The following is a 17,171-nucleotide window of genomic DNA, read 5'->3' as shown; positions in this document are numbered from 1 at the left end:
CTGGAAGCATTTTGAGTCAATAGCTTCAAATGATTCAGGAAACAAATATTCACCTAAATGTTTGAGACCTATTAAATTGTGTTAGGCAGTGTGCAGATCAACTTAGAAGGTGCAGATATTCAGCAGTGATGTGGGGTAAAACCAGCTGCTGACTGGAGAGGGTTGGGGACGAACTTCCTGGTAGACAGGTTGGGCCATAAGTGCCCAACTTGGGGAATTTGAGTACTTCAGTCCTCTGAAGAGTGGTTGCAGTTCTGGGATCAGGAGACTCAAACTGCTAAAGCTGATGAGGCTTACCCCCTGTCTGCCAGGTTCTTCCTTCTGGTGAAGGAAAGTATTAAACTTTTAATGAAGAACCCGGAGTGAATGGTTTGAAGGGAGCTTAAGTGGTCTCCAGACTGGGCACAGCCACTCCTCCATGGCCTGCAGTAGTGGCTGTGGTCTCCCTGTGCCTAATTATGGTCTCCCATGTGTACACCTGTTCATAACCCCCTACCTGTCTGAAGCTGAGATGGCTCACGTTGCTTTCCTGTGATTATTCTCATCCCCAGGTGAACCAGCTAAGCAAGCATTTCAATATCCGACCCTTCTCACTAAAGAAGCGCAGTACAGATTGACTAGAAGTGGAAGAACAGAAAATTGGCCTGCAGGCTGCAGAAGTACTGTAAATAACTGCTGCAAATATCCTGTAAATACTTCAACTATCACCACAGATCTAAATTTATCCTCTGGACAGACACTGGGGCAGCGTGTGCATGGTATCCAGCGTCAGCAGGGAGGGCTGGGCGCGAGGTCTGGTCCCCGACTGCCATTCTTATACCACACAGATATGGATGGGATCCAATAAGGCGAGTAGCATTCAAAGCTATTTCTGTATATTCAGAGCAGTTGATTGTTCCCAGTGACACCTCAAGTCCTAATTCTTTCAGGTAAAGCTGGTTCGGGAACGTGGATCACTTTACTCAAAGGTGACTGCTGGAAGTCATCAGAAGTAACATAGCAGTTGAGTTAGAATAGAGGGCCTGAGGCATCCGTAATGGTGCTGCCTGAGCCGTGAGGCCAGCGAGGAACATCCTGGTGGTATGCAAAGGCTTGTGCTAGGTATTTAGACATGGGATCCAGTGTATCACAAGGTGACCTCTGTCCCTGCATGGTTGCCCAGGACAGACCGTTTAATTTGTTTCCCCCTGTGTTGCTGTACCCTCTTGCACATGTGTGCAGACATCCATTCAAATACTCTTTTTAGGAATATGTAATGATATCCGACTCAGAAATTGCGGTATTTCAGTGGAAATAACAATGGTCAAAGCATCTTTATTCCCATTTCCCAACCCAGATCCCCTCGTATTTTTCCAGCTGTGCTTAATTGAACCACATCCTAACAGTATTCTCCTTGCTGACTGCACATTTCCTTTGTGCGTTCTTTGAATGCTGCGGGTCTGTGTGTTCCCATGAGCTTCACGGCATTGGTTATCTCTGGGGTGGCAAGTCCCAATGGCAGCCTGCAACAATTATGCAGGGCCAGGTCTTCCCTTCTGTGACACTAGTATGACCTGCTTGTTAAGGGGTGGGTTGGTGGCTCATTGCAGGGTGTCTGGACCTCTTCTAGCTTTAGATCTGTGGCAGTGCTCTCTGGTCTGCTGTGCCAGCATTCAGACACTCATCCCCTCCAGGTACCCAGATAGTAACAAATCCCACAGCTTGGAAAAACACCTTACCAGTCATGACTGCACACTTCTATACGTACAGTATTTGGGGGAAAGAATGAAGATTACTTGAAATATAGATTTATTTTTGACATCACTGTCCTGATAGCTAGACCATAAATCTCATCCAAGGAGATTTGTTTCTGTTTACTATTCACACACATAATTTGATTGGCTTTATTTGTTGATTTGTTGAACTGTGTTGTGGTGAAGCTTGAATGCCGATTTTCTTTTCTGTTCACTTTTATTTAATGAAGACTTGTGCTTGAATGAAGAGTGCAGCCTAAACCCAATGTTCTGGACAGGCTGCATCCGGAAGCGAACAGGCACAACAGAGTGTTCATATGTAATTTTACCATGGGAACAAATTCATTCAGACATGGATATTGTAAAACATGGGTAGTAGTTTGGTCACAGCATGCTCCTTCTGTCGGTGAGAAGTCATCTGCATTAGGAAAACTTAGCTGTAATTACTATTTAACATTTTTTTTCTTTTGTACATTTGAATCATTGTCATGGGAATTATGAAATGTAAAATTCAGAAGCCATTTCACAACATTTATTGTAAATACGTTGTTTTTTACTCAAACTTTCTAGGCAGTGTTGTATAAGAGATCATAGAGGTACACCCTGTGAAGAGCAGGGGAACAAGCTGATGCAGGCAGATCTCACTGCTGCTTCCTTCTCTCTTGTGTTTAACATCATGTTTGTTTGAGAGCAAGTTTTGTCTTGAAGTGTCATGACTATAAATCTGGACTGGAGAAAGGCATTTAATCTGGGAGAGGGGGGCGTCCCCTTTCAGACATTATTAAATAAAGTAGCTTACTCATGTATATTTACTGACCTTGTACAGGAGAAGCCTACATGTACAGAGGAATTACGTTGTGCTTAAATTTTTGATGCTGTAACTATTGAATGAAATATAATAATTATGGGCAGATTAATTTAAATCATAGTTGTACAGGAAACATAAGGAAAGCTGAATCAAGCCTTGGAAATGTGGGACAATGTTTAAATATCCGTGGAACATTTTTCAGGTGGAAAAGCCTGCTAGCGGCAGTGATACAGAGCTGAGATGGGGTTTCCCATCCCCTCCCTGTTCATGTATTGACAGACCATGAAGCACATGGGTGATTCACCCATCAGCATTCATGCTAAGGGGTTTTCTAATCCCAAAGTTTGAAGTTTGGTGTTGTGGGTGTTCTGTGTGTTATGGTATCTCCCCATCACGGTAGTATTACTGCATTTATGGACTGGGGTGAGGGACATTGTGAGAATCCATCTGCTTCCTGATTTTTGGGGCAGCATTTTTGGTTCCTTTTAGCGCATGGTTTGTGAGCTTAGCTATGTGCCACAATCGACTATACTTTGTGGCTATACATAGAAATGTGCCCTAAAAAATCCACTCTCGGTTGTGTATGGGCTGGCCGTTACAGCTTGACTTCCACTCAACGCGTCCCCATTTTATCATCAGGCTTTTCAGGCAGGATGCCTTTCTCCTTAAAACTGGAGCTGCTTTTTATCTATTCAGGCTAATATCTGAGGAATCTTGGATTTTGGTGCCTTAACCATACTAGCACCTTGACACTAGCACAATATTTACAAACAGGTTAGCTGGAAATACGTTGGGGTTGAATGCTGTGTGAGTTGAGGCAGGCAAGTGCAAAGACCAAGTAGAGCAGGGTTTGGTGTCAGATCCTGTTCTCTGGGCACGGTTTGCCACACGGCATTTCCTTGCATGCTGTTTTGGCCTGAAAGTAGTAACTCAAGCTTGTTATCAGAGATTCTGGGGAGAGAAATGCTTGGTCAGAGAGACCGAACAAATCTTGCCCTGTTAAGGATCGGATGGTGGGGAGAAATGAGTCTCTCTCCAGCTGGGATATTTTCCCAAGTAATTTTTTTAAATAAACATGTTCTCTATTGAAGGCTTGGGCTGCATGATGGGTGTCCCTGTGTCCACTCACCAAGGTCATACTAAGATGCTTGTTCCTTGTTGAATTGGGCCCTTTCATTTTGTAGTGGGGTGGAAGTTCCTTTCCCAGCTATTTTCCTCTCGGGAAAGATCGTGACAGTCTCCTCATTCATGACCCTGTGTGTCTGTGTTTAGGATTTCCTTTCTTCATACTGGAGAGGTGATCCGTTTCTTTTGGGCTGGGGAAGGGGCATTTTCTGCCAGGCAAAGACTTAAGCTGCCAAAGAATAACATATCAACACACCTACCCCTGCAGTCTTTTTGAAAATGTTCCCCAAATTATACTGCAGTGCCACAGTTTGTACCTTGACCTGAAATACCGGCAAGAAGACATTAGCATCAGTGAAGGAAGCCTGTAGGCTCTCAGTGTGCCTAAGTAATGTTGTGAGGTTTTAATATTGATTAAAATTTGGTTACTGGAGGTGAGTTAAGTGGGTGACTTCCTCACTGAGTATTGCATGGCTTTCTTTCTCTTATCCATTGCATCTCAGGAGGCTCGTGTCCTACTCCCATTCCTGTGTCTGGGCAAAAGATCATGCTGACAAAATAAGCTACTAGTTTCCTGAAGGTGCTTCTCTTTCTTACCTTCCCATGGTCAGGCAGAAGGCTTTGCCTTGCTTTAAGGTGGGGTGTTTGCTGAGCCTTTAGGAGCTAAACCAAAGCTCATTACATGGCTTCTCTGGTGTTAGTAAGGACTCGTAGTGCGCCCAGCCTCATTTCCTTGGAGAGGCTTTTCATGACTGGTTTTTAGAGCAAGCTTATGGTTGGCAGCTAGCCCTGCAGCCTCCCACAACCCCCTGGGGCCTTACGCCAGTGCCCTGTATGTGTGTGTCTGTGTGTACCCCAGCTAGATGATGTACAGGGCTGAGCCTTTGAAGTCAACAACTTGTGAATAAAAGGTAGCCATTACAGTCCGTGTTACCATCTCATATAAGCAGTTACACTGCAGCCCTTCTGTTAGAAAAAACCATAGGAAAAGCAGGGGCTGTGGTGCAAGGAGTATCGCATCCCTTCCCCAGCCCACTGCACCAGTGCACTGCCGTTAGCCCCTGTTGCTGCTGTACGTGAAGACGTTGATACCTGTGGCCAACGTGCGCCAGCTGTGAATCTTGTGGAAGAGCGACCCATGTTGGTCGCTAGAGCAAACCCTGCAAGCCGTGCATTCCTGGGGTTGGGCTCCTGAGATCTCTTGCCAGGCTCCTCACTGGAAATGGCTGCCTCTGTTTCCCAGGGTTCCCGAGCACTTAAAACTGCAGTTGAGTAACATGGGAGCTGCGCGGCCGAACAGGCCAGTTCTGTCCAGGCTCCTGGACTAGCCCCCCTCGTGAGCCCAGCTCTTTGGCCTCACAACAAATCCGATCTGTCTGTTGGGAGAGTCTCATCTCTCTCGCTATTTCTCTTGGGAACTTGAGGCCCAGCTGAGTTTTCTTACCCTGTGTAGATCCAAGTTTGCAGCTCTGCTGCTTCCCATGCTCATAATCTGAACAGCTGAAATGCTTTGGTTTTAGCCAGTGGTGAGCTAGCAGCTTTAAGAAAAAACAGAAATACTTCTCAGGTGACCTCTCCCTTTGCGAAGGAAACTTTTTGGCAAGTTTGCTCCTCTTGCTTTATTATACCATGTTCAGATGGAAGTGAATCATTTGTCCGATGAAAGCCACTGGAGAATCTCTCTGTGTCTCTCCGTGTCAGGAGGCGTACGTTTCTTTTACAAGCTGTGCCACTTAATTGGGTGTCTTGGACCAGTAGGGATTATGGTGAGCAACTACACCATGTTAAAGCATGTTTGGTTTTTGCTTAAACGTAGAGGAAGTAACCCTGGGGTAAGGGTAGCCATAGCTAAGAGGAAGTATTTGCTAGCATCTTGCTTGCCTTACCCATTCATTCTACCTCAAACACTAGAAAGTGGCAGTGAGCCAGGGCTAATGAGACAGCACGAGGCCAACTGACCAGGACCATGGTTAGGACAGAAGTTGCCTGACTTCTTCGCTGCTGAACAAGGGCCTTGTTCTGTCTGAAAGATCCCACCCCCGTGCAGCAGGACTCCAGCAGTCCTGCCTGTGCGTGCTCAGTGTCCTGGCAGCCAGGAGCAGGCGAACAGAGCCGCGGGGTTATCCTATTTTGCCCCTAGCAGGCTCTCACCCTGGTCAGGGATGCTGTTTGCTACCAGTAACTTGGTCAGCCACTACCGTGCAGCCCTGGAGAACATGCCCCAGGAGCAGAGTTTATGATGCTTAGTTTTAGTTATTACTGACGGGTTACTTGCCGGGTTTGGACTGACGCATCTCAATGCCAGGATATAAGTCTGCCTCCTTCACTCATTGAACCAGGACCTTCTTAGTTCTCACTTGACAGCTCTTCAGCCTGGCACAGCTGCTTCCAGGCAGCAGATCTGACAGCCTGGGAGGCTTTATCTGAGCACAGCCTCAGCTGTCCCGGACCATGTGCCTACGTTTAGTGCCTGCGGGCAGCCAAAGCTTGGAGCACAGCTCCACTGGGCAAGGTGAAGGGACTCATATGTGCAGAGTTCTTCCAGGTGTGCTGCTCCTCGTGTGCTCCCTGCGGGGGCTTGACATTAGGTTAAGCTCATTCAAAATGAGGGACTTTTTGCTACAGAATAAGCTCATCTATTTGGGATGTTGATCCCAAATTGCTGCACTCTAGATCCACACCCTCCCTTTGCCTGACTGAGCATCCTGCACAGACCAGCCCTCTAGAAGTGGTTGGTGGACTCTTGTCTTGTGCTTCAGGCTTTCCATGCCTGCATGCTCCCCTGGTAAGGAGGAGTGATTTTCCCAGCTGCCAGCCTGTTGAATCCGACAGCTAATAGCTGAGCTGGGCTTTTTAAAGCCTGTGTTGTCTCCAGTAAGAGACTGTAGGCCAAAACCTTGCTCCTTAAATTACATGCATTGAGCAAACCGGGCTGGACTGAAGTCCTGCTGGTCTCCTGGAGCACTGTGGGCTCTGCAGGGCTGGTGGGAAAAACCGCATGTCACCAGAACGATTTCCAAAAGCTCCTAAACAACTTGCAGTGAGAGTTGTGTGCTTAAATCGCTTAGGCTTTTGGAAATCCCTCCTGCAGCTCCATCGCAGCCAGCAGAGCAAGCTGGTGGGGCACTTCCCATCATGCAGTGCACATCCCACAGGTGCTCTTTTTGTCTCCTCTTCCAGCCGTTCTCTTCATCTCTTGGGGTCAGGGCAGTTGCTTCCAGGGTCACGCTTCTCCCTCCAAAAATGAGCTTTATCGACCAGTAACTCTACGTTGGACCCGTCGCGCTTCCTGAGCCCAGCTCAGTGCGACCGAGCTGGTGTCTCACTCGGGGCTTTTGACAGACAATTTGGCTATTGCTTTGCTGCGGTGAATGGCGGGTAAGCTGCTGGGCTGATCTCCTGGGCTCTTCCAGTCTTGGAGACTCTGAAACGGTGTGAATAAACAGTTTGTGATTTTTGTTTTTTTTTTAAATTTTGTTTCATGTTGGACCTTGTGAGACCTCTGCTTAGGGGCAGCTGCACCCTTGCAGAGGGTAGGGATGAGGCACGGGCACATCTGTTCTCAGACCCGCAGCCTTTGTGCTTCCCCCGTGCACAGGCAGAGCCTTCTTCCTTTATATATTGCACTCTGGCTTTCTGTTCTGCATAGCCCATGTCACACTACACCAGAGGGAATCTAGACCCCGTCTGGGACCAGTCACACCTAAGCAAACTGTACAGAGCTGCATCGAAAGCAAAACCGGAGCGCTCTCTCGAGTCATGTTACTGCAGAATTCTGTGAAACCTGCTCATTCATCGGGATCCGTGGGTCTGTTGTCAGGAATTTAAGAGTACTGAAGTGGATTTGAATTCCAGTCTGTTAAATGCTATTACTGAAATATTTATTGTAAAAAAAATAAATAAAATAAAGATAATATTAATTTAAATGTCAGTAAAAATAATAATAATAATAAATTTTTTTTCCAAGCCTTTTAATTGTTTTCTGCTGTCTTTTTGTTCCTGTCAAGTGGTTGAATGTGATTGAGGGTGGGGAATACTGCACTTTGACCTGGGATATAGAGTTTAGTGTGCCTTGTTCTGGTGGGGTCACAATGTGCTCACAGACGGACTCGGTTGCATTAGGTTGGGGGAACATCCTGTGTGACTCTCCCAAATAAAAGCACTTACTAGTGACCTTAATGCCACCAGACTGGTCCCTTATTTGTGGTTGAGTTGCCCTAGTTGAATTGCAGTGCAGGCACAGTGGGGAAAAATCAGGCCCTCTCGCAAAGACCTTGCAACCCATCAAGCTGCATTGCGCTGCTGTAGGTTCAGATGTGGTCAGCAAGTGAAGCACCAGGATGACAACTGGCAGAATAAAGCCTCTTGCTCAAGACGACTCGTATTGGGCCTGGCCAGGTCCAAATAATTGCTTTTTAAAAAATTTTTTAAACAACTGCTGATGCTTTATCTCCATGCAATTCAGGTCTTGTCAGAAGGTAAGTGTCCTTGTTGAATAAAGGCAAAGGGAGTTTGTACCCGAGAGCTTGAAAAGAAGAATTTTTCCAATTATTTGAGTTGGTCTAATAAAAGATATCAAATTTACCCAAAGAAACTTGTCTGCTCTTGTTGAATAAATACACAGAAGTAAATGTGTATAATCGCTCCTTGCCACTCCATTTTCAAGGGACCTGAGCCAAGCTATGAAGTGTGGCTAAAGTAGGCGACTGTCAGTCCTTCTAGATCATGAGCTCACCAGGATCTTTGCCTAGCCCTAGGCAGGAGCAGGGGCCAGCAGGGGCTGCCCAGACCTTCAGTCCCCCCTTTACACCACTAAGACCAGAAACCAAGGACCAGACATGTTGAACCTCTGTCTGGGGTAAGGTTGGAGCCCCAGTATCAGGACTGGAAGGGGGTGGCTGATGGGTTTTTAGTGACCACTACCGGGCATCGACCAGTGCCAGAGTACATGCCTGCCTCAGTTTTATTTGTGGAATAGGATTCGTCAGGACAAAGGATGAAAGCAGAACAAAAAAAATGTATTGAACATCAGACAAAGGGGAAGTGGAAGCTGTGCTGCTGTGTCTTAGTGCTTGCTGGGGAGTCGGAGGTGCAGACAGGATGTGACAGTGGCTTCCCTTTTCCATGGAGTTCCCTTTTTGCTTCCTGCTCTAACACCTACCAAACAGACCAGCCACTTTTTGACTGGAGCATGGTCCTATGCCAGTGTGCTGAAGCCATATGTGCACACACGCATGCTCCTTCTGAGGGATTTACAGCCTGATCATGCCCCAAAAGCAGCTGCCTGTGAGGCAGATGGAGCGTCACACAGCTGGGGGGAGCCTCAAGTGCTGGCCTGGCTTCTTGCTTTGCCACTGGTCTTCCACAGGACCTCGGTCAAGCCCCTTTGCCTCCCTCCAGAATGGAGCTGTCTGTCCTCAGCAAAGCACTTGGAGATCAGAGCCTGGGGGAGGGGAGGAATGCCATGTTGGGGAGGGAGCTGCTCTGCAGTCCCCTTGCCCTGTGGCAGCCCCGTGACCGAAACAGGCTTTGCCTGGAGCTGGGGGCTTTGCACCCACAGCCCTGCCTTAGACCCACTGAACTGTGGGGCTTTGCAGCCCTGCAACAGAGTCTGGCTCTTGTCTCCCCCATGCACCAGCATGGGAGGGCAGGCTGCTGCTCTGGCCCTGGGGCCTGTGGGTGTTGCCCAGCCCAGGCAGGGGGTGCAAGCAGGACAGCTGCGTGGGGCTGCCTGTGCCCCTGGACCAGGGCTGGGGCTACTGATTTTTGCCTGTGCTTGTGTGTCTGATGATGCCTTTGCGGGAGACCCTGGAGGGATCTTCTCCAGCGGAGCAGGGTGCAAGCTGGGTGCTGTAAGGAGCTGCTGAGGCGTCAGTGCTGGGCTGCAGCTGTGGGTCAGTGGGCGAGTCTGGAGCTGGGGAAGAGCCCAGGAGCAGAGAGCAAGGGGCAGAGAGAAGAGGCTGCTGTGCTGAGGAAGAAGCCTGGCCTGAGCTGCCCCTCTTGGGACCTGAGGGAAGGCAGCGGATCGGGGCAGGTCCTGGTGCTTGTGGGGACAAGGTGACACAACTAAACCACCCTGAGCCCCTCCTGGCCACCTGGCCTTGAAGCCGGAGGAGTGACCTGCTTGCAGGGGGGTGAAAACACCCTGCAACTGCAGGACAAGGTCCCCAATTACCCCATGGGTTGGAGGGACCGGTGGGAGCAGAGCAGGGAGTGCAGGATGAATGCGGTTTTGCAAAGAGGTCAGACGCTGGGTTTGTCTGGGGTGGTTTGCACAGGGCTGATCCTGCTTCAGGAAGGTGTTGGACTGGATGTGACCTCTGCAGCTCCCTGCCAGCCCCACAGCTCTGGGCTTCTAGGTTCAGCTGCTTGGGATAAAGCACGTGTCTAACCTGGGGGAGCCGGAGGTTGGGTGGTATTTGAGGGCTGGGTGGGAAGGAGCCCTGTGACATCCCCTCCAGCACTGCAAGGCTCCCACGTGGTTCAGCTCTGCGAGGTTCTGGCAGGCTCCAGCCCCGCACCTCTCGTTAAGGGCCCAGACCCAGTCCTGCTCATTAAGCCCAGCTGACCCCATACCCTCCCCCCGACTGGCTTTGGAGCTGCATTTAAGGAACCCTCCAGCACCTGGGCCTGGCTGCACCTCCCTGGTCTCCAGTCTCCCAGCAGCATCTCCGGCCTTCCTGGCCTTCAGCTTGTCCTGGGATTTTGCCCAGGTCAGGGCTGGGCATAGCCCAGCTGCCTAGCCTGCTACACCTCACTCCAGGCCAGCAGGATAAAGTCATCAGGAGCCCAGATCCCTCCAGGGAGGAGTCCTGAGTCACAGAGACCAGGGTAGGTGCCTAACCTTAACCCTAACCCTAACCCTTTCCTCTTCTCCTCCCCAGCAGGAAAGAGGAACAGTAACTGTCCCCTGCTCCATTCTCCAGACTACTGATGCCATTTTGCAGCTGCATCAATACAGGTATCGGGTGCAAGATGCGGGAGGTGATGTGCCTCTGCTTGGCGCTAGTCGGGCCCCGTCTGGAGCCCCATGTGCAGTTCTGGCTCCACAATCTAAAAAGGACATGGAGAAGTTGGAGAGGGGCCAGAAGGAGATAACAAAGACTTTCTAAGCCCTGGCTTATTTCACAGACATTTGGGCTGGAAGAGAGGCCAGAGGATCATTGAGTCCAGCCCCCCACCACAGGGGCAGGAAGTCAGCAGGGATCATAGGATCCCAGCAAGATAAGCATCCAAATGTGTTTTGAAGGCGTTCAAAGTGGGCACTTGAACCACCTCGGGTGGCAGACTGTTTCAAACCTTGGAGGCTCGGACAGTGAAGAAGTTATTTCTTATGTCCAGCCTGAACCGGTCACAGTGGAGTTTGTGACTGTTCGACCTCATCATCCCTTGGGGCGCTCTGGTGAACAGACCTTCCCCCAGATCCTGGTGGTCACCCCTGATAAACTTATAGGTGGCCATCGGATCACCCCTGAGCCTGCGCTTTTCCAGGCTAAAGAGTCCCGTGGCTCTCAGCCTGTCGTCATAAGGTCTGTTTTCCTGACCTCTGATCATGCGCGTGGCTCTCCTCTGGACTCTCTCAAGCTTCTCCACATCCTTTTCGAATTGTGGAGCCCAAAACTGGACGCAGTACTCCAGCTGCGGCCTCACCAAGGCCGAGTACAAGGGGAGAATGACGTCCCGGGATTTGCTCGAGAAGCATCTATGGATGCAAGCCAGGGTTTTGGTCGCTTTACTAGCCGCAGCATCGCATTGGAGGCTCATGTTCATCTTGTGGTCAGTGATGACGCCCAAGTCTCTTTCTTCTGTAGTGCTATCCAACGTAGCACTGCCGAGCCTATAAGGATGCTGCAGGTTTTTCCTCCCAAGGTGGAGGACCTTGCATTTTTCGGTGTTAAACACCATGAGGTTCTCGTCCGCCCATTTGCTGAGCTTGTCCAGGTCAGCCTGGATCACCCGCCTATCTTCTGGCGTGGATGCTACCATGCTCTGGGAGGCGTGCTGAGGGAGATGGGCGCACAGGCGGTCTTCTCTTCCATCCTGCCAGTGAGCGGTCGAGGCAGACGCCACAAGATGTGCATAGCGGAGACCAGCTGGAGGCTACAGGAATGGTGCTTCGAGGCGGGCTTTGGCTTCCTCAGCCATGACTGGCACATCATGATGAGAGACATGCTGGGATGGGATGGGCTCCACCTTTCCCCTAAAGGTAAGCGTGTGTTCTCTTCCAGGTTGGTGAACCTCCTTCGGCGGGCTTTAAACTAGGCTCGTCGGGGGAGGGGGAAGATGAGGGCGGAGGAGACGATGAACTACCAGGCCCAAAAACAGCCAGCGAGCCCAGACCAATGGACAAAAGGGAGAAACAGGTGAGTGATGGGGGACGGGGCATTGCTGAGACTAGGGGGTCAGTGGGCACAACCGTTGGAGGCCTCAAATGCCTCTACACGAATGCTCGAAGTATGGGGAAGAAGCAGGAGGAACTCGCCCTCCTCCTAGCTGTCACCAGCCCTGACATAGTGGGGATCACAGAAACGTGGTGGGACTCATCGCATGACTGGGCGGTGAGTGTCAAGGGCTATAGGCTATACAGGAAGGACAGGATAGGAAGGAAAGGTGGAGGAGTAGCACTCTACATCAAGGAGGAATATACTTCCTCGTCAATTAGCAAGGGGGTAGAGGGGGGCATTCTGAGGTGCTCTGGGTTAGAGTAAAAGGCAGTCCAGGGGAGAGAGACTTAACGGTGGGAGTCTACTATAGACCTCCCAACCAGGGAGAAGAGCTCGACCAGGAATTCTTAGGTCAGCTCACAGAGGCAGTGAGGGCTAAGGATGTGGTCATCATGGGGGACCTGAACTTCCCAGACATCTGCTGGGAGGAGCAGTCAGCCAAGTCTGATCGCTCACGTCGGTTCTTGGACAGAGTGCAGGACCTCCATCTAACCCAGGAGGTGCACAGCCCCACCAGGGGAGACGCCTTGTTGGACCTGGTGCTGGCCACGGGTGATGCCCTGGTGAGGGGGCTGCGGGTGATGGGCCACCTGGGAGACAGCGATCATCGCTTGCTGGAATTCACCATCCAGCGTAAGGTGGCAAAGGGCTGCAGCAAGGCAACAGCCCTAGACTTTAGGAGGGCTGACTTCAACAAGCTAAGGAGGATCGTTGGGGAAGCGCTGAGGACCCAGAGGGGAAGGGAGCCAGATGTCCAAGGTGAGTGGTTGCTCCTTAAGGAGACGATCCTCCATGCCCAAAGGGAGGTAATCCCAACAAGGATCAAAGGGAGCAGGAGGGCACATAAACCCCCATGGCTCACTAGGAGCATCCGGGAATGTCTCCTTGCTAAAAGGGAGGCATACACCCAATGGAGGGATGGGGTCATCACCAAGAAGGACTATGTTACAGTCGCCCGAGGATGTAGGGGGGCAGTCAGGAAGGCCAAGGCAGAGATGGAGATAGGACTAGCTTCCCGGATTAAGGACAATAAGAAGTCCTTCTTCAAATACATAGGGGGTAAAAAGAGGGTCCCGGGTAATGTGGGGCCCCTGCAGGACACGATGGGCAACTTAGTCGTCATGCCAGATGACAAAGCTAACATATTTAACGATTTCTTTGCCTCTGTCTTCCTAAGTAGGGACCAGTTCAGCCACCTCCCTGCTGGGCCCCCGTTGGGCCCCGAGAGAGACACGCCTGGGCCAGGGGTTAGCGAGGAGTTAGTTAGGGTACTTCTGGAGAGGCTGGACGTGTTCAAGTCTGCTGGTCCGGACGATCTTCACCCTAGGGTTCTACAGGAACTGGCCGAGGTCATTGCGGGACCCCTGGCGCGGCTCTATGAGCACTCGTGGTGCTCTGGCGAGGTGCCGGAGGACTGGAAGAGGGCCAATGTGGTCCCTATCTTCAAAAAGGGAAAAAAAGAGAACCCGGGGAATTACAGGCCAGTTAGTCTTACCTCAATCCCGGGTAAGCTCTTTGAAAAAATTATCCTGGTACACATCCAGGAGGGCCTTGCGGGGGAATGCATGCTCAGGGGCAACCAACATGGGTTCATCAGTGGCAGGTCTTGTCAGACCAACCTGGTGGCCTTTTACGATCAGGTCACCAAATCATTAGACGCAGGGGTTGCTGTGGATGTAGTCTTTCTGGACTTCCGGAAGGCTTTCGACACTGTCTCTCACCCTGTCCTCATCAAAAAGCTGGGAGACTGTGGTGTCGATGCCCACACGGTCAAATGGGTCATCAACTGGTTGGAGGGCCGCACCCAGAGGGTGGTAGTGGATGGGTTCTTCTCGACCTGGAAGGACGTGGGCAGTGGGGTCCTGCAGGGCTCGGTCCTCGGGCCCGCACTGTTCAACATCTTCATCAGTGACTTGGATGAGGGGGTAGAAAGCACCCTGTTCAAGTTTGCTGATGACACTAAGATGTGGGGGGATGTGGGTGCACTAGAAGGGTGCAATAGGCTACAAGCTGACCTTGACAGGTTGCAACGGTGGGCGGATGAGAATAGGATGGGGTTTAACACTGATAAGTGCAAGGTGTTGCACATGGGGAGGAAGAACCGGCACCACACTTACAGGTTGGGGAACTCCCCTCTTGCCAGCACGGAGACGGAAAAGGATCTTGGAGTCGTCATTGACTCCACGATGAACATGGGCCGGCAGTGTGGGGAGGCAGTCAAGAAGGCCAACCGTACCCTGTCATGCATCCACAGATGCATCTCGAGCAGGTCCAGGGAGGTGATCCTCCCCCTCTATGCGGCACTGGTCAGGCCGCAGCTGGAGTACTGCGTCCAGTTCTGGGCGCCACACTTCAAGAGGGACGTGGACGATATGGAAAGAGTCCAGAGGAGGGCCACTCGTATGATCAGGGGTCAGCAGGGCAGGCCTTATGAGGACAGGCTGCGGGACCTGAACCTGTTTAGCCTCCACAAGAGAAGGTTAAGGGGGGACCTTGTGGCCTGCTACAAACTGGTCAGGGGGGATCAGCGGGTATTGGGGGAGTCCCTGTTCCCCCGTGCGCTGCCAGGAGTGACCAGGAATAATGGTCACAAGCTGGCGGAGGGTAAGTTTAGATTAGATATTAGGAGGCGCTACTTCACAGTCAGGGCGGCTAGGGCCTGGAACCGGCTTCCAGGGGAAGTGGTGCAGGCTCCTAGCCTGGGGATTTTTAAAAGGAAGTTAGATGAGCACCTTGCTGGGGTCATCTGACCCCGGTGCTCTTTCCTGCCAAGGCAGGGGGTCGGACTAGATGATCTTCCTAGGTCCCTTCCGACTCTAGCTACTATGAAACTATGAAACTATGCTTTGCCCCAAAGTTTGGTGTCATCGGCGAACTTGGCCAGTCCACTCCTGACTCCAATGTCCACATCATGAATGAAGATGTTGAACAGTATGGGTCCCAGCACAGAGCCTTGAGGGACCCCAGTGGCCACAGGGCACCACGATGAGTGACTGCCATCAATCACAACCCTCTGGGTCCGACCACAGAGCCAATTTCCCAGCCAGCGGATCGTGGTGGAGCCAAGGCCACAGCTGGCCAGTTTGGCCAAGAGGTGATCATGGGATACCAGATCAAAAGCTTTTTTGAAGTCAAGATATATGACATCAATCTCTTCTCCCTTGTGCAGGTGATAGGTCACCTGGTCATAGAAGGAAATGAGATTGGTCAAACAAGACCTACCCGCAACAAACCCGTGCTGGCTATCCCTTAGGATGCTAGCCTTAGACTCTTACCTGGCAGGGCCCCAGCAATCCTTTCCCAGCGAGAAAAGACAAGTTTGATCATCTTGGAAAAGTCACTTAGCAGCTTCTCTGTCATATCATTCTGCGGCAAAGAAGTGGTCAGCACGTGAGTATGGACGAGATCTCCCAGCCCTTCGCACCCATTAGCCAATCGATCAGTCACAGCAAGGAGTCAGACAGCTGTCACCAAAGTCATACAGCACATACGACCAAGCCCTTTTGCATATCAATGTAATAAGTACATAACGAAGGGAGGCAGTGTGTGCGTGTGCAGGGAGGGCAGGGGGAGCAGTTAGGGGAGCTCACTGAAGTGGCAGGAGGCTTGTGAATGGAGCCCAGTTGCCCTGGCGTCATGGGAAAGACAGTGAGGACAATGCCATTTTCACAATCACTTCTTGGGGCAGGGCTGTCCGGTCTCCTCCAGAGCGCTCAGTACAATAAGCTGCTTCCAGCTCGGAGGGATGAAGGGCTGACTTGCCCTGACTAGGATTTAATCCCTGCCTCAAGCGGACGTAGAAACAGTAAGCCTGATAGCCCGTTCGGGCCAAACGACCGCTGTGCACAGCCTGCTGGGATGGCAGGAGATTTAACTGCAAGACTGCTGTTCTGGGTATCTGCTGACTTTAAAACCTCAATAGGAACCAGAAAAGCTCTTGTGATGAGGTGAGGGCTTCAGGTACTGATCTCCATGGTGCTTTTTACTTGAGTTTAGAATAAAGTCTGCATGTCAGAGCCTCACCTAGCCCAAATCAGTCTTTCTTCACAGACTCCAGAGAAAGTTGCTCATGACACACCAGCTGAGGGACAGCCCCTTCTGCTGTCCCTTCCCCAACGAACAGAGGGGAGGTCAGAGGCGCAGATGAAGGGGATCAGGAAAAACAGAGAGCTCCATCAACAGGAGGTCAAGGGAATCAGGAAATTAGCCCCGGGCACACAGACCTTTCCTGACCTAATTTCCATCTCTACATCCTGTATTACGCTATGGCAAGTAGAATTCACAGGGGCTCCTAGGGAGGTTCAGTGAGCCTGGTGGGCATTGCTAAGTTGCACACAGAAATAGGAAGATAGAATCACAGAATCATAGAAAATGAGGTTTGAAGGGGCCTCAAGAGGTCACATCTAGTCCAACCCCTGGCTCAAAGCAGAACCAGCCTCGACGACATCGTCCCAGCCTCAGTTTGTCTATCAGGTCTTCAGAAGCTCCAAGGATGGAGGTCCCACTACCTCTGTGGGTGGCCTGTTCCAGTGCTTTACTACCCTCCCAGAGAGAGAGTTTTTCCTGATATCTACCCGCAACTTGCCTTGCTGCAACTTGAGACCATTGCTCCATGCTTGGATTCATTTCAGAACAGGTTTGCCCTCTATTCCTGTGGGCATGTTGTTAAGAGGGACAATGCTGCTTCTTACGCAGTCCCTAGTGTTAAAATGGACCTGTTATTCCTTAAGAAATAGACTTTTGTTGCTGCAAGCTATGTCTGCTGTGCACGGTGTCTGTACAGTGCCGGTCTGTGGCATGTATTGTATTATTTAGGATGTGTTCTGCCTTGAAGCCGGAGACTGCTTCCACTGAAGTCAGTGGTGTTTCTCATGTGCTTGAGGCCGAGTGCATGTGTAAGTGTTTGCAAGGTGAAGGCCTCTGAGGACACCTGGAAGATCAAAATGAAGTCACTTCTGCACTGAGTGGCCAAGAAACATCCCTTGTGGTAGATGATTTCTTTAAATGTTTTTGCTCGAAATTCCCCCTGCCCTGCCTAGGCCGCTGCTGTGAGCTGCTTTG

At 50.8% G+C, this 17,171-nt stretch overlaps 1 protein-coding gene and 1 pseudogene across 2 annotated transcripts in view; one reads left to right on the top strand and one right to left on the bottom strand.

The window, feature by feature from the left end:
- The window catches only part of SELENOI (selenoprotein I), a 58,452-nt gene extending 50,811 nt beyond the window's left edge, over positions 1-7,641 (top strand). For both annotated transcript variants that reach the window (XM_090031164.1, XM_090031165.1), the window contains exon 10: positions 552-7,641. In XM_090031164.1, coding sequence (XP_089887290.1) covers positions 552-668 — 117 coding nt within the window. In that variant the 3' untranslated portion in view covers positions 669-7,641. The remainder of the gene's footprint in view (positions 1-551) is intronic.
- Positions 7,642-9,422: 1,781 nt separating this feature from the next.
- LOC149875740 (nuclear GTPase SLIP-GC-like) overlaps positions 9,423-17,171 on the bottom strand; it is a 35,886-nt pseudogene continuing 28,137 nt past the window's right edge.

Source organism: Crocodylus siamensis, chromosome 1 (assembly GCF_052110815.1).
Source record: "Crocodylus siamensis isolate JL-2025a chromosome 1, ASM5211081v1, whole genome shotgun sequence".
Classification (NCBI taxonomy): Eukaryota; Metazoa; Chordata; order Crocodylia; family Crocodylidae; genus Crocodylus; species Crocodylus siamensis.
This window is presented reverse-complemented; position numbering and strand designations above follow the sequence as displayed.